A 23587-nucleotide genomic window follows, 5' to 3' on the forward strand; every position below is an offset into this window, starting at 1 on the left:
TCATAGCTAACGGGTTATCGTTAGGAACAGGTATAGCACATGCAATTCCTATTTCATTAGGAGTTTTAAATACAGCAAGTTTTCTGTCCTACTTCTCCTTCAGACAATAAGGAAGTGCTCGCTTTCAAGGTTTATTACAGAAATCTGAATTTATAGGTAACAACCCTCTCACCTTCCTAACTCCTAGTAAAACAAAACAGTTTGCTTCGTTACCCAAATTCTACTATGGAATTCTGCAAAGAACTTTTCCATGTCCAATTTTTTGGTGTTTTGTAACAGCAGTTCCTGTTCCCTATAATATACCTTCTCTTCATTGATTATTTGCATTTCAAATTTTAGAAATATTGGTGAGCATTTTTAACAAAGTTGTAGTTAAATTTCTTTGGGATCCTTTTAGGTAAGTATCTACCATTTGATTCCACTTACCTTTTAAGTACAGAAATTTTTTTAGACACTACAGTAGGCCCTGATGAGTTTGCTTTTCATTTAACCCAACATACTCTAAGTTATCCCCCAAATGGCCACATTACCAAGTGGTGTCTGTGAAAAGGAAAATCCTGGGAATGGCTAATGGTAGGCTAATGGGGTAGGAGTTTTGAACAGACAGAGCTGAGGAAGAACCCTCCTTGTGTAATGAGGTCACAATACAATATTTTCTGTAGCTATATAACCCTCTGTTCATGGAACTTCTGCAGACTAGGAGCCATCAGAACGGCTCCAGATGGGTCTCCTACCGGGTAAAATTTAGTTTGTGCTGTAACTGTGACACTGGTAAATCTAAGTAGTAGTTTTTCACTACTGCTATAATAGTAGTAATATAAATGAGTAATAACTATACCTTTTCAAGTAAACTTGCACATTGCTTGCCCATTCCAGAACACATTGAAACTTCTCTTCATTCAGGATTTTGTGCAAAACTTGAACAAAGAACTCAAGAAATCGTGATTTCTTTCTGAATTTCATCACTGCAATAAAATAACAGATAATTAACACAGTTTTTGTAATTATGCTGCAACAGGTTTCTGAATTCAGCTATAATTATAGCTATGTATGTCTCAAAGCATATATCTATGTCATGTTGCATGCTGATGAAGGCAAGGTATGCTGATACTAAAATCAGATAGGTCACAATATACAATAACAGTTGTTAAATACTTCTTGTGACCAGGCATACAGTATCACAAACTCACTCTATTTACACTCCTAGAATGACAAACATTCTAAGGACTGAGAAAACAATTTTGGAACTATTTCTGTATTATGCAGTATATAGTGAAAAAATATTTTATAACAATATTCAACATGCCTGTTTTTCCACATGCTGGAAAATCCTGAAAAAACAATAAAGCAAGTATAAATAAAGCATCCTATTCACTTGGGTTGCTCTTCTCAGTGACAGTCATATTACTGTACAAAATCACAGTTCTCATTGCAGCAGTGGAGCTGTGATGTCTAGATTTTAGGCAGCTTTTTAATTGCTTGCAAACTGCTTTTACTGTTTGGCTGTCTTTGTAATTTTTTACCATCAAGAAATAAATAAAGTATTTACCCTATCTGAAAGCTATACTAATTTTACAGGCTAGGCTCCATTGTTATTTTGAATACCAGCATTAAAAAAAAATATAAGGCAGCGGCAAAGGCCACATAACGAATCTTAAATCCTATTTCAAAAACGCAGGTGTACTCAGACTTCCATGAATTCTTTCAGTAACATAATTTAACATGGAAATGGGGTACCTCAATTTAAAAGAACATTCAACACAAACATATTCATGAACAAAATGAAGAGAAATTTTCCAAGAGCTTATTCCAAATAAGTAGTAGATGGCTTTACTGGAAACATTGTGAAGTAAAGAAGCCTTTACATTAAAATAAAAAATAATTATCCTACCTTCTCGATAAGCACTGTTTGGTGTCCAACATGAAATTACAGGGTAGAGGAACAAAGGATCTTCCTGTCCTGTAAGCTCTAATCCATGAGCTACATCAATAACCAAATCAAAAACATTATGACAGGCAGTGACAGTGTACAAATAGAACCTCTACCTGGAATCGTAACTGAAGACTAGAAAAGGCCTTTAGCACGGAGTTTTCTTTTAGATCTCTCACTGTCAACCAGAAAGAAATTCAAAAGCTTGCTCTTTTCTTCTAACTTAAGTAGCTGTGCCACCTAAAACATGAAGAGCTTATGGATGTGACTGATGAACTACCAGCTGCTAGAGTAATGAGCAGGATGTCTGGAGTTCATCAGAGGTCTAACAAAGGTCCATAAAAATTATCTGTGGAGGAGGATGTGCAGTAAGGACATGTCCAAAAATGTATTTAAAGCTATACAGCATGAACAAAACACATGATGCTACTGGTGACTAACGCTTAAATACACGCTCGGCATATGGATAGCATAAGTAGACAAAGGAAATTTTTTCTCTTCACCCAAATATTTATATAAATATATGCATACAAATGTATTTATAATCTATAAGTAATATATTAGATATAGGTGTAAATAATACACACAATATATAAATATAACTAGTATATATAATACATAGGAGAACAACAACTTGCATTCAGGCTTCTGAGAGTTAAACACAACGGCGTTACCAGTTGATGAGCAGCAGAACAATGTGACGTGCTAGTTGCTATTTTGCCTTAATAAAGAAACATGACCCACAAATTTTGTGCTTAAGCAAGTTTTGTGGTTGAGAAAGATCAATGCAGCTAGTCCATGAAAAAAGCAAGGTTAAAAATGCACTCTGGAACAACCAGCTGCGATAGTGGATCAATAGCAACACCCTCCAGAGGCAGCAGTCAGTTGAAATCTGTTGAATGCAAATAATGTCCAATTAAATAGGACAGCCACCAGGACAAGGGGGGGGGGGGGGGGGGGGGGATGTATTTTCTTTTTCGGACGAGTCACACCCTTTATTAGTACTCTCTCATCTTTGACAAGTTAAAAAATGTATTGCTTCAAATAAGCATTTTCACAAAGAATAATACCTCCCAAAAATTTTTTACGGGAAAACATCTGAAATTTCAGAGTTCAAATTGTACTGTGTATGAAATATTTTGGTTTTCTCAGTTTCTTATGAAAGGGGCAGATTCAGCTCTTCCATTTTTCTCATACAATATCATCAATGGAATGCTAAGTGTTGATCTACTTTCAAGGATTTGCTATGACAATATTTTTTTCCAAAATATTTTTAACAGCATGCCCTACAGGTGTGCACATTGTCCTAAACCCCTTATACATATTTGTAAGGACAGCTGTAAGACTTATTATTTATTTTGTATGGCTCAACAAAAGATTTCCCTTCACTTTGTATCCTGAAACTTATTGATGAATATGCTATTTCAGCAACAGAGCAGACTTCAGACATCAAGTATTTGCCAATTACTGAAAATGTGTTTTTCTCTAACTGGTAAACCCATTAATTTAACTTTCTATTAAGTAAGAATGGAACATCATTTTATTAAGTAATCAATTTAATTTTCAATTAACTTACAGAATTCATTCATTCTGTAACTTGTTCTGCAGGAATGTAGGCATCAGTGTCAGCAGCAAAAAACGAAGTATTAGTACACAGACCAATGGAATTTTTGCATCACTTTTTATCCTATTTATTACAGAAATGCTTTCTCTTTTAAGACAAATGCATATACAGAGATGATGGACAATAACTAGAACATGAGTCAGAAGCATGCCCTTGCAGCAAAGACCAATTCAAACTGGTTTGTATTAGAAACAGCATAGCCAGCAGGTTAAGGGAAGTGACTATTCCTCTCTATTTGGCACTTGTGAGACCACATCTAGGTTACTGTGTTTGGTTTTGGACACTGACATACTGGAGTAAGTACAGTGAAGGACCACCAAGATGGTAAGGAGCTAGAGCGCCTGACAAAGCAAGAAGAGGCTGAGAGAATTGGTTTTTTTCAGTCTTGAGAAGGCTAAGAGGAGTCCACACCTACCTAATAGGATGAATACAGAATGTGGAGACTGTCCTCACTGATAGCACAAGAGGCAATAGACACAAGCTGGAAATCAGAAATTTCCAAAGAGATATAAAGAAAAACTTTTAAACCGTAAGGGTTGTAACTGTTGGAACAGGTTGCCCATAGCAAAAAGTTTCTTCAGAGAGATTCAAAACTTGACTGGAAAAGTCCTAGAGCAACCTGATCTAACTGTACCTGTTTGAGCAGGTGGCTGAAATAAATGCCTTCCAGAAATGCCTTCCAAACTAAATTATTCTACGATTCTATCCAGGGTCCAAGGATTACAAGATGCCGTGTAAATATAATGGAAATATAATGGAAAAAAACATCAGGAGTGGTTCTGTGTTTTAAGTTCTAATCTAATTTCCTTTATAAATCCTACTTATTAATTCATCTAACTTTGGCAGAAACATTAGCCTGAAAATTCTTGTGCTTAATCCAGACTCTAAGATATTTTAGAGTTGATGTATCCATTCCTGAGTTCCAAGGTAGTTAAATGCTAGTATACATGGAATTCCTACACAAAAAGGACAATTTCTGTTAACTTCATTCAGGAAGCCTTTTCTGCACTAAAATTTCCTGCAGTGGTCATTACTACCAGCACTGGTAGAATAGTAAGACATGTGATAAATGGACACTGGTCTTTGCCACTGCATTTTGTGATTTAGGAACCAAATTTACACAGGTTAGGAGAACTTATATATTCATAGAATAGCGCAAAATACTGTTCCTTTCTAAGAAGGAATCAGTATTTTCATGGAAATGATAAAAAAGATTAATAAAAGTCATTATACACATCACTACAGTATAAATAAGATCACTGACATTATTATTTTAGTTGATTTATCATGGGAGGTATGTGAAATAAAAGTACTTTGTAGGTAATTAATAATAAATAAACCATAGAAAATTCCATAGAAAAAGATAAAAAGTGTTTTAATAGTATACCCACCTGGTTTTGTCAGTCTGAGGAGATTTGATTCAAGAGCACTTAGATTTTCCGTTGCTTTTGCCATTGCAGCTAAATGGGATGTCTTTGCAGAAGTGGTCTGAAATATCCAATAGATAGTTACGAAAACTTAGCTTTTACCTAAAACCAGCAGGTCAATAGTGGCCTATGGGTTAGATCCCAAGTCTTCTAAATCTATCTGATAATTTCATCAATATTGTCTTATTTTTCTTTTCAAGAGAAATAGAATTGATGTTCATACATTTTTTAGTACAGCATCAAAAACCTGGCCATGGTTCAGTCTTGACTGATCTCCAAGGGAGTGAGTGGAGTTGCTCTGCCACCAATAAATTTTTAGGGAAGTCCCACATGCTCCTACAACAACATATTTGAACAGAATGTTTGACAAAATATGTTGTTTTCCACAAAAATTATCTTTCATAGATTATTTATTGCCTACAGAAATCAAAATATTCCTCTGGAAAGAAAGGTGGATTTTTTTCACTTCAGCGGAAATAAAATTTTCAGTCAGCCCTACTTTGCTCAAGATGCTATATTGTTCCTATGATCTTATATTTCTTTCTCTTTTTTGGCATGAACCTGGGAGCAGTTAACACAAACTCAGCAATGAACAATGGAGGAAATTTTGTCCTGGATCCTATCAGTGTCCTACAAATTTTCTTACAGAAACCTTTCCCTGTAAGCTGACTGACGTTTTGTCCCTCTAATATATCTCAGTTTCACGCTCACAGTGCTTCTTTTCTCTGTCGTTATTCCTACTTTCTTAATTCTTTTTCGAATTTCCTCTCCAGTAAAATCTTTTCTAAAATCATTGAAAGAAAAAAGACAGAAAGGTATGGAGAACCAACACTTTACTAATTCTAAGTTGCAGGAAATCCTCAGCAGAAAACCTGCTGCACCTCTTTGCAATTGAGGTTGACAGTTCTTCCATTGAGAAATATTTTTCAGTACCAATTTATTCTCTTATGACTCAGTGTCAAGCAGATGCTACACAAAATGAAAGGCTAAGTTTCTACATTATTAAGGATATTTTTTCTCTTTTTACTAATATATTGAATTATCTTTTCAGTCTAATAAAGCATTCCTCGAAACTATATATGAAGATCAGTTAAGGATGCTTGTATAAGTATCTGCAGGATTCTCATAGCTCTGAACTGCTAACCCCTCTCCAGTTCAACAAGATGAGACCCTGTACCCACAGCAATCTGCAACTGGTCTTAACAAAGACGGCTACTGTACTTTGGGAACTCTTATTCTACAAAGACACTCTTAGCCCATACCATCACTTGTAAAACAAGCAGTTAAATGTAGTCTTCAAAATAATACAATACAGTATTCAGAGAAAAGAAAAAGTAAAAATCAAAGCAATTACTTTAACTCCTTTATTAGTGTGTGTTTCTTCAGTTTTCATAGCTCCTGACAGGCAGGGTGAGGTGGTTGTTGAGGAATTCAACAGTTTTTTCCCATAGTTAACAATAATTACTGCTAGTTCATATTCTTTCCATGAACGTAGTACCTATTAAAGAATCATTTGTTATATATTTTTTACATAATGTAATGTTTCATTTTTGTCTACTTATAACTGTCAAAATGCATGAATATTATAAATAGAAATTAATTACTCAATACTTAAATTTCTTTTCATTTAAAAACAGGACTATAAAACTGTAAAATAATTGGAAATTAAGATATCTTATCTACGTGTTCTACTTCTGCTTAACCTATCCCTCAGAGAACAGAAAGATTTAACCAGAAATATCTGCTGCTGTGATTGACAGTCTCCCTGTTCTCAGGCAGTACTGCTATCAAAGAATATAAAGGGTAACTAAATGATCCTCATTTACGTCTCTGGTATCGAGTGCCCATTTGAAAATCCCAACTGTATTAGTGAAAGGAATGGTGAAATTTATAAAATGAACAGTGTAGGAAATGCTTTTAGATGGCTTTATCTTCTTTAGATAGAACTCTAAAGGACGAAGTGTTTCTACTGTATGCAAGGTAACTTAACTTTAGGTTGTTTGTCTTTGGGATACAAAGTGTATAGATTACTTTAGGATAAATACAGTGCATGGCCTGACTGTAACTCCACAGAAAACCATATATGATGGATTAATCAGAAGCATTTGCAATTCACTCATTCTGTTTGCTATTCTCTTGAAATGGTGTCTCTAAGGAAAAAAACCAAAATCAGCAGTACAAACAGACAGTCATTTAACTGAGGAATCTAGCAACAAACACTGTATGAAGGTGTTAACATTCTGTTAGGCTGTCCTGGTTTCAGCTGGGATAGAGTTAATTTTCTTCTTAGTAGTTAGTACAGTGCTCTGTTTTGGCTCTTATGTGAGAACAATGTTGATAGGACACTGATGTTTTTAGTCTTTGCTGGGTGATGTTTATACTAAATCAAGGACTCTTCAGTTCCTTGGGCCCTGCCAGCCAGAGGGCTGAGGGGGCACGGGAAATTGGGAGGGGACACAGCCAGGACAGGTGACCCAAGCTAGCCAAAGAGGTATTCCACACCATATGACGTCATGCTGAGTATATGAACTGGGGGAAGAAAGAGAAAGGGGGGGACATTTGGCATTAAGTCGTTTGTCTTCCCAAGTAACTGTTATGCATGATGGAGCCCGGCCTTCCTGGGGATGGCCAAAACCCTGCCTGCCCTTGGGAAGTGGTGAATGAATTCCTTGCTTTGCTTTGCTTGTGTGTGCAGCTTTTGCTTTACCCTTTTTCCCCACCTTTCCATTTTGTTAATATTATTATTGTTACTATTATTGTTATTGTTCTTACCTCTTTATTCTGTTTAAATTATTAAATTGTTCTTATCTCAACCCTTGACTTTTACATTCCTTTCCGATTCTCCTCCCCATGCCTCTGAGTGAGGGGGAGTGAGCGACTGGCTGCATGGGGCTTGGTTGCTGGCCGGGGTTAAACCACGAAATAGGCTTTATTGGCCTTGATAGCCTCCACCTAGGCCCTCCCCCCATGGAGCCAGGAGCTCCCTTTTCAGCTCAGTCCTGAGCCTATGGTCCCTGCCAGTTCCTACATGGCAGGAATGCTGGTCTCCAGCATGCTCCAAGCCATGCTTGGGCCTGGCCATGGATTCACTGGTCTGGACACCTGACCCATGGATGGGCTCCTCAGCTTGACCTCAGACTGCTTCCATCACAATGGACCAGTCTGCTGGGCTGTGTCTTACCCTAGCCACCCTCACCAGACCTGATCCTGACCTGCAGATCGACTTCCCAGCTTCAGCTCAGACCTGCCTCAGCACTATAAACTCACCCAATGATCTTAACTCCTGGTTGAACCTGACTGCCATGTGCTGCCTTGCCAGCCATGACATTGCCCTCAGCTTCTGGTTCCCCAGCCCTCACCATGCCCTGACACTGCCCTCACAGCCATGAAATCATTGATTGATACAAAGAAAATGATGACACTAAGGCTTAAAATACTCATCTTTCTAGAAAGAATGAAACCCGGGTCTTCTTGAAGTACGCTTTTAAGGATACTTGACACTGATCTGGTCTTGTGAGGTAAGCACAGAGATCTAGCTCCTATGAAGACTCAGATGAGAGATCACCAACACAGGGGAATCCCTCAAAGAATCAGCCACAGCTCAGCTTCAATAACAAGCTCTTAGCTGAGGTGTACTCAAAGCTAGAGGAAAGCTGACTTTTCCACATCATACATGTTTCATGGCAAGTACTTTAACTCTAGCATGTCTCTATACCTGAGGAATAAACTCCTACTGGTACCATGTTTCTTCTTATCTCACTAAACAGATTGAGAATCTGAATCATAAATGTGATCTACAAATATGTATTATGGTTAAAAATCATGGCGCTTACGTTCTTGCCAGCCTGTTGGACTAAATGGTATAGTCTCTTGTATCTGAATAGTAAATAAGCCAGATATGCTAATCTGATTAAAACCACAAATATGGCCTATTTGCAGTAAATAAACTTTTAAATTTATATATTACATATAGGCTTGATTGAAAACAGTGCTACCTTAAATGTAAAAATAAACACTGTAATATAAAATACAGATTTCATGTCACGGACCAATAGTTACAGTGTATTTTCTGAACAAATGAAAATTCTCAATTCTATTAAAAAGTCAAAATGTCATTATTATATGAAATGCACTGATACAAAGATACTAATACACATTTCTACACCTTTACCATTTTAGAGCACCAGTTCTCTTAAGATACCACTTTGAAGGCCAGCTTACCAACTTTTTTCTAAATAACAAGAGCTATATTTTAAACTAAGCTGTAAGGACAATAATCCACACCCTACCTTTGCTGCATAAAATGAAGTACAAGCTATCATATGCTGAATGCTCTCATAACATCCTGCCTGTCTCCTCTGCAAAATGGCACTTGGAATTTCTTGAAGAACAGCCAAACACTTAATAAGGATCTGTAAATACAAGGGTTAAAAGATGGTTTGGAGTCTGCAACTCACTTACAAGCTTGTACCTCTGTAAAGCCTGGTGAACTTTAAAAATGCTTTGAAATCTAATGGATAACAAAAGCCAATAATAAAATTTCCATTTAATTTAACGGTGTCAAGATTTCAACCACTTTGATTTCAAGCCCTTTGGAATAAATCACATGTTCTCATAAAATCACAGATATTAAATTACAGATACATAATGGATATTTTTGCTGATTTAATTAACATGAAATCAAAGAATGCTTAATTCAGTGAGATGACATACTCCTAGTAGAGGACTGCTTAAAAATATATCAAACTGGTCAGAATTTTAAATGAAAGAAAAATGTTTCCAGTACGCTCTAAAAATAGAAGACTTTTTTCCCCCCATTTTTGTCTATCAGGCATGAAAAGAACACGTGACTAAATTATTTTTCCCTTTAATTAGGAAACCTGAAACAGAAGCCATTTCCAGTGGCTAGCTGTGCCTTTAGTAGGTCATTACAGTCAATGACTTCTTAAGCAAGAGGCTATCCCTCTATGTAAATAGGTGGGGTTGTTTTTCTAAACACTCCTAAAAGCTTCTCGGGGCCCTGAGTGCCCCAACAGTCATTCCGTGAGCAGTCCCACATGGGGCCTCCCCTCACACCTTCTGCCCAGGGGCCCGGGAGTCCCAGTTGAGCTCAGACACAAGCCTTCAGTCCCTGCTCGAGCTATGGTATTGGCATGCTGGTCTTCAGTTCTGTCTCCTGGATGGACCCTGGACCTGTGTTGTAGCCTTGTCTCCAGTCTCTGGCTCTATCTAACTCCTGCAGCTCCTGAGTTTTTCTCCTGGATGGACCCTGGGCCAGCCCAATAACCTCAGCTTCTCTGGACTCTCAGTGGATCCCCTTACCAACACCCTGCTTTGTCTGCTGTTTTGTGATGCTGCTAGTCTGTGTCTTGTCAGCACTGCAGTCACCTTCCTCGTAGCGCAAACACGCTCTTACTGCTGTTCCCTGACAAAACTACCCAATTATGGGGAAAAAAGTTGCATGTTTCTACTGCATCCTTGCTACATCTACAAAACACCTCCACTGCTTCAGAAATGGAAGGAAAGGATTCAGGTACTCTGTTTTCAAAGAGAAAGTACTTGCTTCTGGAAAAAAGAGCACATGCCTGAAAACTAAAGACTGCATTATCAAAACAATTAGCCTTCTTTTTTTAAGAAGAAAAGAAAACTCTATATGAAGCTAACATTCCAAAAAAAGCCATAGGCAAATGCTTTTCTTTCCTCAGAATTGCTGTCTGCAAATAGCATTCAAGTAAAGTTACGTCACAGATTCTACTAGAGTTTTATAATATCAACACATCATCCTGAAGAAACAATCGCTATTCTGCAGTTACTTAAGCATATCTGAGAGCAGAATCTGTGCAGCTTACACTGAACATATGTGTTGGGAACACATAAAACCATTAAAGGCTTTTCTTTCAGCAGCCACTAAAAACCCAACATCTAGATATTTAGCTCTCCCACCGTACACTCCATTATAAATTTAATTTGAATCACAGTAACTGCAGGAATTGGATGCCAGCTGCTTTGTCTTAAAATTCTCTCACCTGAACTACCGGCACTGAAGAAATCTTGTGATAAATAATTGGAGCAAGGAGGCCATAACATTGTACTACAGACTGCAGGGTGTAACTCGCATCATTTAACCAATTGCTAAGTTCAATTGCCACAGTCATTCTTTCACATTCTGCTAATCTAGCAACCTGTAAAAAAGAAACACATTTTGATTCAAATACAAATTCTGTTGTTTTAAATCATTTGAGAGTGAAAAAAGACAGATGTTATTGCAGTTTAAAAAGCAGTGTAAGCGGCAAGTAAAAGTTTAAAAATGAATCTACATTGATACCTGTTAGAAGTATACAAACAAATGCAAAATTATTCACGATTCTAAAGGAAACAATTGTTCTTGACCTAATTGTGCCCTCTGAATTTGCCCATATAATTTACAAAGCCTGGTTAACAACCTCAGCCTGTGTGGAGTGGAAATTTCACATGCTAAGCTCTCAGAGGAAGTAAGGGGAGGATAACAATTCCTTCCTTCCCTTCCAGTTATCTGCTGAAGTCCTTGCATGTATGAGCAGATCCAGTAAAGTCACCGAGTAATTGACTGCTCACATTTTTATGAGACAAATACTTCAGCAAAGAGTGGAATAGGAATGTAATAATATGGGAGGCAAATCTTGACTATTCAATGTAAAAGAAAGTCCTTTGTGTCATTAACATGCCATTATACTATAAAAAAGTCTGAAATAAGATAAAAACTTAGTATATTAAAACCATGAAGCCCTGTTAGAACTTCAGTATTAATGAAAATATCTGTATTAAATAGCAGAAATATTTAAAACCAAAAATCCAAGGTGCAATTTAGTAGAACAAAAATAACAATGATTGAACTTCTTTCTTAAATTACAGTCCACCACCACTGAAGTCAAGGAAAATCCTTCCTCAGTTAGAATTGGTGGACTTTGGATTAGGCAAAAACTGATTCAGAAACATCTTTCCACCAGGATGCAAATTACCAACAGCAACTAAAATACTTCAGAAAGGAAGACCAGATGACTCACAGAAAATGAAGTATTCTGTAAACAGGCTTAGTACATTGCAACATTTATCTTGTGATGATGAAATAAAGCTGATCAAAAAGTAAAATCAAATCCAGTATATTATTTTAAGCCACACATACTTGGTCCTTATAAAGTATCTTGTTGGAACAGACGGAATCACAGAAGAGTGCTCCTTCCATGACATTAATGTCACAGACAGCAAATATATTCCTTAGAAAGAGGTGCAAGGTAATAGGAGAAGTCCGAGACAGAGCTTCAAAACGTAACCTACAAAACAAAAAAGCACAGTAAAAGCATGTTAATGATGATTCAGATATCACATGCCTGAAATTGCATTATATTAAAATGCATTCTTTAATTTTAAAATTACAGAAAAAAAGGATTACTGTAGCTACTTCTGGAAAGAAGATTTATATGCAAAACTGAAAAAAAGCATTTAAAATTTCTAACAAAAAAATAAATAAAAGGGATAAGACTTCTTTTCAAATTGTTATCCACCTTCTACTATCCTAAAAGAGCTTTTCCTTAGTTGTTTCATCCAATCCAGTGAAATTTACGTTGAACATTTTTAAAACTTGGGATGATAAAGCTTATCTATTTTAATGACTCCTTTTACACATTATTTTTCTGTATTCTGACAATGACGCATGCAGTTGTGAAGTCCATTACTAAGTGTTAGTAACAGACTCCTTTTCATCACTGATGTCTTGTATTACAAGTTTCAAAAGAATCTCTCTTCTGCTTGCTTTTTTGTTGGACTTTTTTTGCCTTCCCTGGGGGTAGGGGGCATTTGTCTTTGGTGGGTGGTTTTTTTTTAAATTATTATTTTATTGTTGTTACAGGAAAAATCCTATTATTTTGAAGTATAATAAATAAATTCCTCCTCCTCGATTGTATTTCCTAAAAGAGACTGAAACTCAAGAAGGAAGATCAAATAGACACATTCACATACTTGACATTACCAAGATACCAGCAGCGCTTCTGGCTGGAAACAGGTTTCCTTTCCTTCCAGCTCCCTCTACTGTACCGTTAAGTCCTATGCACTTTCAAGCTAGTCCATCTAATTTCTTAACTACCGATCAGTAAAACTGAAACCTCTTTATTTCAGGTCTGATACTGCAGCTTTGATAATCTTCCATATTAAATGCGGGGGGGGGGGGAGGGGGGGGCGCGGAATTAGGCTTGGACATCACTGTCAAAAAAGCAAAAACCCTGAAACTGCTTTGCACAGCTATTTAAAATTTTCTGTCTTCGTTTGATGTATCTGAAAGTAGCTTAATTCACATCATGTTATTTCTGCAGCTGTATGTATCGAGGTGGGGGGGGTGGGGGGGGTGGGGGAGGGGGAGGGGGAGTGGAAGGAGAAGAACTGATCAGGAAAAAATATTAGTGAAAAACAATTGCCAAAAAAACCCACAATGACCAGACTTGCATTCCTGCTTTGTTGCCTAGGCCAGTGATAGATTTAAAACATCCACATCATCATGAAATAGGATGTCTAGTGATTATCTGTGTGCATCAATGCAGTCCACAGGCTGCCTGTAAATCCCAAATGCTCTTATGGCACCTAACATCAAGACCTTTGGTAAATTTGTATGCCTAGTATCAGACACATGGTGGCACCTGAAGGACATACAAGAGACACACCAGTAGTCTGGCTGAGCCTCAAATAACAAGTATGCTTAGACACATTACTCTCTCCTACAGGATTCAAAGCACACACAAGGCTACATTATCTGCTTGCACCCAAACAGCACTGCCATGAAAAAAACACTGGCTCTGACGCAAGTGTATCAAAACAATCTGGAGAAAACGCTAGCTACGTTATGTCTTAGAATAGCTGATTACTGGTCATTCTGTCTGTAAAGTGGAAATGGAAGCATTCTGACAAAACTTTTAGGAAATCCCCCTAATATCTATTTCTTGAAACAAAGATCTTTATTTATTTCTTCTTTAATTCTTGAAACATTCAGGAACTATTAACACAACAGGCAATAAGGTTGCTTCTTGTCACCACGGTTTCAAGACTAAGCCAGTCTGTCAGACTGAAATGGAGATGAAAGAACTAGTCTAAAGAGAATTCCACACAAGTGAAGATGATGATTTGCATTCAGTTTTATTGGATGTTAATTCATTATCAAATTGTAAGCAGTTGACTAACATTTAAAACTATATTTTTATTACAGTATTTCATGTCCATTATTTCATACACATCTCTTTCTTTTATCTGGGAATTAATTAAGATTTCAATTGGTTTTGCATTTGGTTCTATTTAATTTCAGTGAATGTAACTGCAAAATTTTTAGCTGGGCTTTGTCATCATGAAAAACCTATAATATTATGGTTGAATATTTGAAATTTACTTACAAATTAATTAATTTTAAATATATCTCCTAAAGCACTTTAGTATATTCAAAGATTATTGGCAGATTATCTAGCCTCCACAAAACAAAATTAGCAAGAATTTACCCCTTTTGGGTGGTGTTCTTGACAACATTTTCACAATTTCTGAACTTTACTGCTCCCTTAATCGAAAGTCAAGAACCCAGTGCATATTACATATTTTGCATGTGAAAATGCATCACACTGAATTAATAGCCACTTCATAAATGTTTTCCAATTATCTTAAGAAAACAATCATTATAAAGAATTAGGTATGTAAATGTTAGCAGTTCCATATATAATAAAAATCCTCTGCTAATTATAAAACACTACATTTTTATAACACATTTCACACCTTTTTTTTTCCAGAATGTTTTTCATATCACAAGTCTGAACAAAATTTCACAACCTGGTACTCTTCAAAATAAAATGTGCACATCTATAATTAACTGTTACTTTGTTTTTGCCAGTTACCTGTTTTCAGATATAGTCAAATTACTGCTTGCAGAAATAACAGCTGCATTGGCAGGCAGTGGAGAAGAATTTGAAACAAAATAATCCCACATTGGTGAAAATGCTTCTCTGGCTAATGTATAGTTGCCAGTCTGATAGGCCACCTACAAAAAAACCCAAAAAAAACCAACAACAAAAAATTTACCAGGTTTCCATGTTCATCAAATAACCAAGACAAACATGATTATGGTACAAAGAAAAGTTTTAAAACTCGCCCCCAACATGTATATTTACAATTTCTGTAAGAATATTCTAACATATTTGAATAAAACAAATGTAGTAGCAATCTGATTCTACTAGTATTAGTTTGCCTTCAGAATTAGCATCAGAGAAGGCAGAAGAGTTTCTTGACTGTTAACCAAGGATCTAGCAGCCCTTTGTGGAATAATTTACAGGTATCGTACTGCAGTTTTTGAAGGCATATTGTTTCATCTAGGTTCATTTTACTAATACTGCAGAATGCCCTACTGCTCTGGATAACAAGATATAGATGGAGCCACACACAAATAGGTATAAATTCATGTGGATATCCCTTACTCTGGAATATTTTAGAAAATTTTCTAACTGTTGCCCATTATCTAATTTACAGGACTAGACAATTTGACTTTTTTCCATGCCACAATCTGTTTTAAATTTTCTTTTTAAGAATACCAAAAATTATGATAAAGGTCTGACAGAGCCTTTGTAGTTTTCCACAAGACACTACGAAAATAATTTCAATATAAAAATGGTTGGATTTGATACCTGTCAAGTTCAATCACATTTTTCATCCCATACTGTAATGACTAATAAGATGATTTCCAGCACTTGGTTTCAATCAGAAAAATGAAATAATAAATTATAAAACAGAAGAAAGAACCTAAATGCAGACTGAAAAACAGGAACAGGAATAAAAAAAAACTAGCTAAGAGACATCTTTTCCCTTAAACTGGAATTTCCAGTAATTTTGAATTAAGAATTGAGTTACTCAAATATACCATTTGTTATGTTACAATTGTGATTTGTGCTTGTCAAGCTTTTGGCAAGAAAATCTTGAGGTTTTACCAGAAGTTTTAGAGCTACCAGTGAAAACAAATAATTACAAGCAAATTAAATTATGTGTTTATTATTCAAGACTCTAATCCTACCTCAGTGAGATAGGCTCGAACAGTAGTAGCAGAAAGAGGTGGATAAGCAAGGATTGGCTTAGTTGTTTCCCCAATGGCATCACCAATAAGTTTTCCATCAGAAGAATATGCTGCGACTGCAAATACGTATTTCTCATTGGGATCTAAGCCTTGTATTTCCAAGAGGCTTTTCCCATCAGCTGGTATCTATCAATAAAAATATTTTCCACTTACACCCACTATACATATCAAAAACAAATCTCAAACTCTAAACTTTTACTGTTCAATAAATTATTTAATGGTGTTGGATACAATCAAAGTACAACCTAGATTAACAGACACGTCATGTTTCCACATGGTATTAGGTTCTTGAAGACAATGAGAAAACAATGAAATGACAGGGGAAAAAATGTATCAGCTTTCTCTGGAATGCAGTTGAGTATACAGAGCACATAACCTAAGAGTACAGTTAAGTACCAGGACCTGGAGTTTCTCTAAGACATTTTTGTCCATTTCTATATTCACACCATGAGTGCACGTGCTTGCAGTCATTGAGCTGGAAACATTCTAGCCCTGAGTTGTGCTTCCTGAGAAAGAGCATATGGCTCTCCTCCACACATGCCACATGCATGTATTAGATATGGGCAGAGGATGTCTCGGGTCCTCTCAGCATCATTAAAAGGACTTTGAAGTTTGTGAAACAAACAACATATTTTCAAGATCTTCTCTTCATTTTTCCTTCAAGTAATTGTCCACCTGCACTTTAACATTGCGACTCGCTCCTAAGAGGCTTTTCCACCTTCCTCTCCATAACCAGGACAACTTATATAAAGGAAAGTTTTATGGTCTTGAAGCAACGAACAACTGACACAGTGACTGAAGCACAACATGAGAAATGAGACCATCCGAATGTAGCATCAACACAGTGCTCTTATACAAATACTGTCTGGCCTTCATTAGGAGACCTCTGAACAACAGAAATCCCATCAAATGCTGGGGGTGAATCCTGAACCATTGGACCAGAAATTAGTGTAAGACAGTCTGTAGTATCCCTTTAGAGCAAGCTTTTCTCATGTTGCAAGTTGATAGATCATTACACCACCAAAAATTCTAAACCTTTTCGATGAAGCAGGTAGATAGTGACTTTGTCTGCAGATCAGCATTTCGCAAAAGCATATCCTAAAGCAACAAGAAGTTCCACTGCTAAGGCATATGGGTTAACCTCAGGTCTGTGCACCTCTAGTGCCTGCCAGAGCTAAGACAGTCAGTGGCTTGGATGGATTGCAGCAAGTTCAAAGAAAGAACAGCTAGCAGTGAAGTAAAAGTCTCAAATGAAATACTTAATTCACCTGGAGCAGTACAGAATACTGAAACTAGCTCACTGGACATCGCAGGAAGCTTGATTCTCTGGATTTGATAACAATAATATAGACAATAACATCAAAACCTCTATTGCCAGTAGCTACACACACCTTCTCTTTTTATACACTTTCCTTTTTGGGGAGGGTATAGGGCAACAGGCACAAAGGGAAAGATTTCCCCTCCATCACCAAATACAAGTCTGTAAACGTTAGTATAGAGCTTGGTCACAAAACCAGGAAAGCTTGAAACATTAGGCAAAAGAGGTCGAGATCATTCTTCTGCAACACCGCAAAACAGAGACCTGCCCTGCAAAGAACAGAACTCTTCAAGAAGATTTCCAGATATAAAAATGATCACTCAGGTCTGAGACAACAGTCAAATTTGCTGAAGCAAATATGATGTGCTGAAGCTTTTTTGTCCCATTCTTTGAACTCAAAATTAAGAGTATTTGGATGATGGATCACGGTCGTCATTCAGGTGGACAATGCAACAGCATGCAAAAGCAAGTGTAAACCAGAACTCTCTCAGTCTATGCAAGAACATCAAAGTGTAATCTAAAGGAAAAAAACTACACTAACACAAAACAAAAAATGCAAAACAAATTAAGAAAATAAACATCAAATTGCAATGAAGAAGTAATGTAAAAGAGCACTGACAGTCAGATGATCAGTCATAAGTAATCAAAGTTTTGTGGGATGATTTGTCACACCACATGTTCACAGCACCAAAGGGAAAGAGCATGAACCTAGAAGTTCAATCATGTCTGAACACAAAGGTTATTGAAGAAGTTATATCATCATGTTGCCAGAATTAAGTAAGCCAAGGCCTTGTTAAGAAGAAATAGCCAATAGAAGTTATACAATTAAGAAAAATTTTTTACCTGTTTAGAATTTCTCTTTTTTTGAATCCCTGGAAACAGAAGTGTCTAGGGTACGCTCTATAAATACATTATATACTTTATCTTCCTTCTGTATTTCTTAGATGTTACTCAAAAAACAGAGTTATAACAGATGGGACAAAGACTTGTCTAATATGAAGGTTTTGTATCATTTAATTCACTATCCTGAACAGGTTCCTAGAACTTTTTTTTTTGTTTTGGTATCCCTTCAGCCTAGCAAAATTTCAATTGCTTAAAATAGAAATCAAAAGGTTTGTCAAAGGATTGGCCAGTTACCTGATTAAAAAAAGATGTTAGATGTATACATTTAGAAAGCTGGGTTTTTTTTAAAAGAAGAGAGAATGATCTAAAGGAGTTTTACCTCTGTCTTACCTCTTCTCCTGCATTTGGAAGTTTATTGTGTTTTAACCTTACTTTCATATTACTTCCTCCTGCTACAGAGCCCAAAATACTGTACCATGAAACCTTTGAAGAAAATGAGAACAAAATTAGTTGATATATAACAGTATTTCTAACTTTTGCCTAATGTAGAATTAACTAGTTTTGTGAAAACAGTCTCTGTGGAAAAAAAAAAAAAAAAACAACAAACCAACCTTAGTTATAAAAATGTATAGTCTAACTGCACTAGAAACATTAATTAATTGATTTAGCTGGAGAACTAGATATACTAAAATAGCAATAAAAGCAAATGATTCTTCATTATTCTATCTCCTACATTGACTTACCCTGTACCTCAAACTTATCCCAAAACATAAACTCTATAGGCCATCCTGTAGATTTAAAGTCATCTCAATCTATTATGTGATCCTTGCCAACAGTACCCTTCTAAAGCTGACATGTTCTGATTCAGTACACTACTTGAGGAAAGATCCTTAAAATCAGGCAACAAAAACACAAATATGAAGTAATGCAGTAATATCTTCTAAACAAGCCATGTTCTTATTTTCTATTTAAATCCATTTATTTGTTTAATACTCTCAAGCTGCTGATAATCTCATTGAGCATATTATCTATACTTCTTAATATATTTAACCAAGGAGGAACATGAGTATGCAGTCCTGAATCAGTGCTTGGTTGTGTCCAGTGAGATCAAACATGGGAACTAATTTTGATTTCATCTCTGTAGAACTGGGCAGATGATTTCAGTAAGTTATGCATCTGATGAAGTTCTAAAAACTGTACTATTTACTTTCAGTAGACATTTAAATAGACCTGAGGTTTTGCAGGTGAGGTCATTTTTTAACATTAAACAAATGTTAATTTTTCTTGTATAATACACATGATTTGCCTTGCAATGAGTTCTGACTGTTTTTCAGAAAGAGATACTGAAATAGAGGTGGTTATTTTCAGGAAATGAGCAACTTTAAGATCGGGAAGTTTTAGAGATTGACTTCTAGTACAAGAACTATATACGTCTAATTAAATCCTTAGTATCCATTTCCAGTTAGTAAGTTCTTCGATAAAAATGCCTTTCACATCTGCTCAACAGAGTATCTGGGCTTAAATTATAAGACTAATAATCATGTTGCGCCATCTAGTGGCCCACTGTTTTACATTCACTCCCCTGTATCGAACAAAAAGAAGTGTTAACAGATGAGCTACCAGACTTTAAAGAGTTATTTTTTTTTATTTTATGTTCATTAGGAATAAAAAGGAAAAACTTTTCCAAATTCATTTCTTTGAAATTAACTAATCGAAGTGAAATAAAACTGCAAGTTATAAAACAATTGTTCACAGAAAAATTCTTACCACTATTAGTAAGATTTGAGTTCCTACTGGTTTTATACACATTGTTAATTTGAAGAAGTTTGCTAAATCATTATGAAAATTTGTCTCTTTAGAAAACTGTGGCTAGTGAGTTTTTCATACTTCAACCAGTTTGAACCCTTTCTGGACTATGAAGGAGAATAAGGTGATTTGGAACAGTCAGCAAGGATTTACCCAGGGCAAAACATGGCTCATCATCATGATTGGCCTCTGTGACAAAATTACTTGATTTGCAGAGGAGGGGAGAGGAGTAGATGTCATTTATCTTGACCTTAGAAAGGCTTTTTTTTTTTCAGCACTGTCTCCCAGTAGTCTTACATCCAAGTTAGGATGATACAGTATGGGGGTGTGAACAGATAAACGGGTAAAACAATGGTTGGAAGGTCAGGCTCAGAGACTAGTTGTTAATGGTTCATACTCTACCTGGAGGGTGGTAACAAGTGGACTACTGTAGGGGACTATCCTGTTCAATATCTTTAGCAATAACCCGAGGGAAAAAGTGAGCACTAGATTTGAAGATGATGCCAAATTGAGGGAAAAAATCGATATCGCTGAGGGCAGGATTGCTATTCAGAGGCACCCAGAGAGCCCAGAGGAATGCACGACAGGAACCTCATGAAATTTAACAAGGACAGGACAAATGCAAAGTTTTACACCTGGGAAGGAAGAATCCCTTGCAAGGATATAGGCTGGGGACTGATGGGCTGGGAAACAGCACTTAAATGATCTGGGGGACATGTTAGACAGCAAGCTGAGCATAAGCCAGTGGTGTGCCACGGCAGCAAAGCAGCCTGAAAGCATCTTGAACTGTACTGACAGACATACAGTTAGGAGACTGAGGAATGTGATTATCCCCCTCTGCTCAGCACTCATTAGACTACATCTAGATACCACGGCCAGTTTCACTCCTGTCCCCATCATTCTAACAAGAAACGTTGAACAACCAGAGCAACCAGAGTCATTACAGCAAAGGACCACCATGATGGAGCACTAGCACTTTGAGAAAAGGCTGAGCAAGAAGGGCTTATTCTTCCTGGAGAAGAGGTAGCTTCAGGGGACCTACCAGGAGCCCTTGAGTGCCTGCAAGCAAGTGGTGAAGAAGATGTAGCCAGGCTTTTCCCAGTAGTGCATGGTAAGGGTACAAAAAACAATAGACCTAAATTGAAGCAAGAAAGATTCCAACTGTACATAAGGATAAATGTTTTCTCCATGAACAGGTTGTCCAGAGAAGCTGTTCAGTCTCTGCCCTTGGAGGTTTTTAGAGGTGACTGGATAATGCCCTAAGCAACCTGGTCTAATCTCACAGCCAACCCTACTTTGAGCAGAAGGTGGGACTAGAGACCTCTCCTAAACCCCTTTATGATCTGAATAGTTCTGTGATTCTACATGTCCAACAGAAGGCCGCTTTTTCCACCTGAATTATGGCACTTCAGCACTTCATTAACAGAGACTTACTTCAGTGTGGTACTTTCTTGCATCACATGATGCAACAGCTTCACATGTCTTTAGAAGGTAACTAGGAGTATGTCAGACTAAAAGTGAAAGAATGAGATTTTGACAAGTAGAATAAGTGTTATATGACAGAAGCACCAAGGAACATGATGCATGAGATTAAGAAATTTTCATGCAAATGTGAAGATCAAAACAGTGAGTCACAACTGACTCACAGAGCATGGGGGGAACAACACAAGTCAGAATCACATAATCTTCTCAAGAACAACAAAACAAACTGTGATGGTATTAGCACTGTTGAAACAACTTTTTCTCTCTCATGTATTGTTTAGTTATTTCTTATGCAGTCATCATGAAAAACATTACCTGAACATCTGAAGAGAATGGGGCTGGTTTAAAAGTCATGGAGCAATGTGATCTAGAAAGTAATAGTGGAGGAGGAGGAGTTCTGCTTTTTTTCTTGCTGTTCATAGTTTCTTTGAGACTATGATACAACGCTCTTTGTTCAGCTTCAACTTGCTCAATTAAAGTTAGTGCTTCCTATGATTTAAATTAAAACAAAAGGAGAAAACTTTTAAAACATAACAATCAGATAGATTTAACACTTTTAAACAGTTTTCAAATGATCATTAAAAAATCCACTGCTATGTAGAAAACATTTCTAGATTTTCATATCATCTTACATCCTAAATCAGGTTGAATGGTACTTTGTGTAAGCCTTACATATACTGATTAATTTCACAATGTACAATAAAGAGAATGCAGGGTTGCATATGAAAGAGGCAGGGCTGATGCATATCCAGTTTTGGAAGAACCTATAGGAAAAAAGAAAGTGACCACAAATAATGTTAATTAGCAATTAGTGTCAACCAGTGATTAGCTCCAACAAGAAACAAAAAAGATACCAGCTCTTATTTAGGAGAGAGCTGGAGACCTAAGCCCTGGACTTTCTGAAGGAGCTGTGGAAGTGATTAGACTGATTTTCTGTACTCCAGAAATTGAGGAAATAAATACAGTCCAGAAATAAAGAAAATGGAGGAGAGTGCAGGCCCAGAAAAGTAGGGCTAAGACACTTCCCTTGGTTAGCTGAAGAAAGCTGAGAGCTGACTAACAGTCTAATAAATGTCTTCCAAAAATGTGGAGGCCTCCTGCACATAGTGATTATGTGGACATTTGGTTGGAGATCAGGGTACGTTTTTTTCTTACTGGACAGAATGGCAAATTGATAGGTTTCTTTACTTTGTTTGCATTGTCAGGATAAGGGAAACTTAACTTGGAAATTTAATACTAAGAACTTAGTACTTTTAAATCTTTATTTGTGGGAGCTGTGCAGTGCAAACCAAAATGAAAAAAGACAGCTCCCAGAGATGAAGAGATCAAGGATGCCTTGGAGAAATTACATTCTTCGGGGAGAAGATAGATCACACATTTCTACAACCAGGGTTTTTATTTTAAGCCTTTTAGTACCATACACTGGACCAAGGATTTAGGCTGAACTGAGTCTGAAAAATAAACTGAGAAAGAAAATCTGAAGTTATTGGTTATTCAGTGACAATCCTATAATCTTGCACCTTAACAATTCCTTGTTTCTGTCCTCATACATTTATAAGGCTATAAGAACAACCATACCAGGTCAGACCACAGATTGAATAAGCCTTGTACCTCATGTCCAAAAATGACCAAAAAACCAGCCATAGATTTACAGTGAAATGGGGAGTTAAGATTTAATAGAGCCTTAATCACATCACATAGCTAATCATTTGCACAGCCCCTCACTTCACTCAACTTCCTGCCCCTTTACATTAAGGTTGTATCCACCCTAGTAATAAATGTTTAAGGAAGGATATAAGTAAAAAAGCAAGATATGGACTGACTCTTTCCCTCACACAACCATTCAGCTTTTGCAATTGATAATTAAGAAACTTCATTGCTTCTTCAAAAATTTTACTTCTTTATGGTAAGCTGTACTGTGATATGTATATGATGTGATGGGTACACAGTAGCTAAAGCAGTTAAGCAGTGTGACACATTTGAGTATACACATGACTCAGAAGCTGCCTTGTGGTTTACTGCATGAGAAAAG

General features: G+C 36.6%; 1 protein-coding gene across 1 annotated transcript in view; it reads right to left on the reverse strand.

The window, feature by feature from the left end:
• CFAP54 (cilia and flagella associated protein 54) overlaps positions 1–23587 on the reverse strand; it is a 116402-nt gene that overhangs the window by 56948 nt on the left and 35867 nt on the right. The window contains exons 21-31 of the mRNA XM_037389711.1: positions 21871–22044; positions 18658–18750; positions 16047–16232; positions 14881–15023; positions 12144–12291; positions 11008–11163; positions 9271–9393; positions 6336–6479; positions 4946–5042; positions 1892–1981; positions 839–965 (exon numbers count right to left, since the gene is read on the reverse strand). Of these exons, the coding sequence (XP_037245608.1) occupies positions 839–965; positions 1892–1981; positions 4946–5042; positions 6336–6479; positions 9271–9393; positions 11008–11163; positions 12144–12291; positions 14881–15023; positions 16047–16232; positions 18658–18750; positions 21871–22044 (1481 nt within the window). The remainder of the gene's footprint in view (positions 1–838; positions 966–1891; positions 1982–4945; positions 5043–6335; positions 6480–9270; positions 9394–11007; positions 11164–12143; positions 12292–14880; positions 15024–16046; positions 16233–18657; positions 18751–21870; positions 22045–23587) is intronic.

The sequence above is a fragment of the Falco rusticolus genome, chromosome 5, assembly GCF_015220075.1.
Source record: "Falco rusticolus isolate bFalRus1 chromosome 5, bFalRus1.pri, whole genome shotgun sequence".
Lineage (NCBI taxonomy): Eukaryota > Metazoa > Chordata > Aves > Falconiformes > Falconidae > Falco > Falco rusticolus.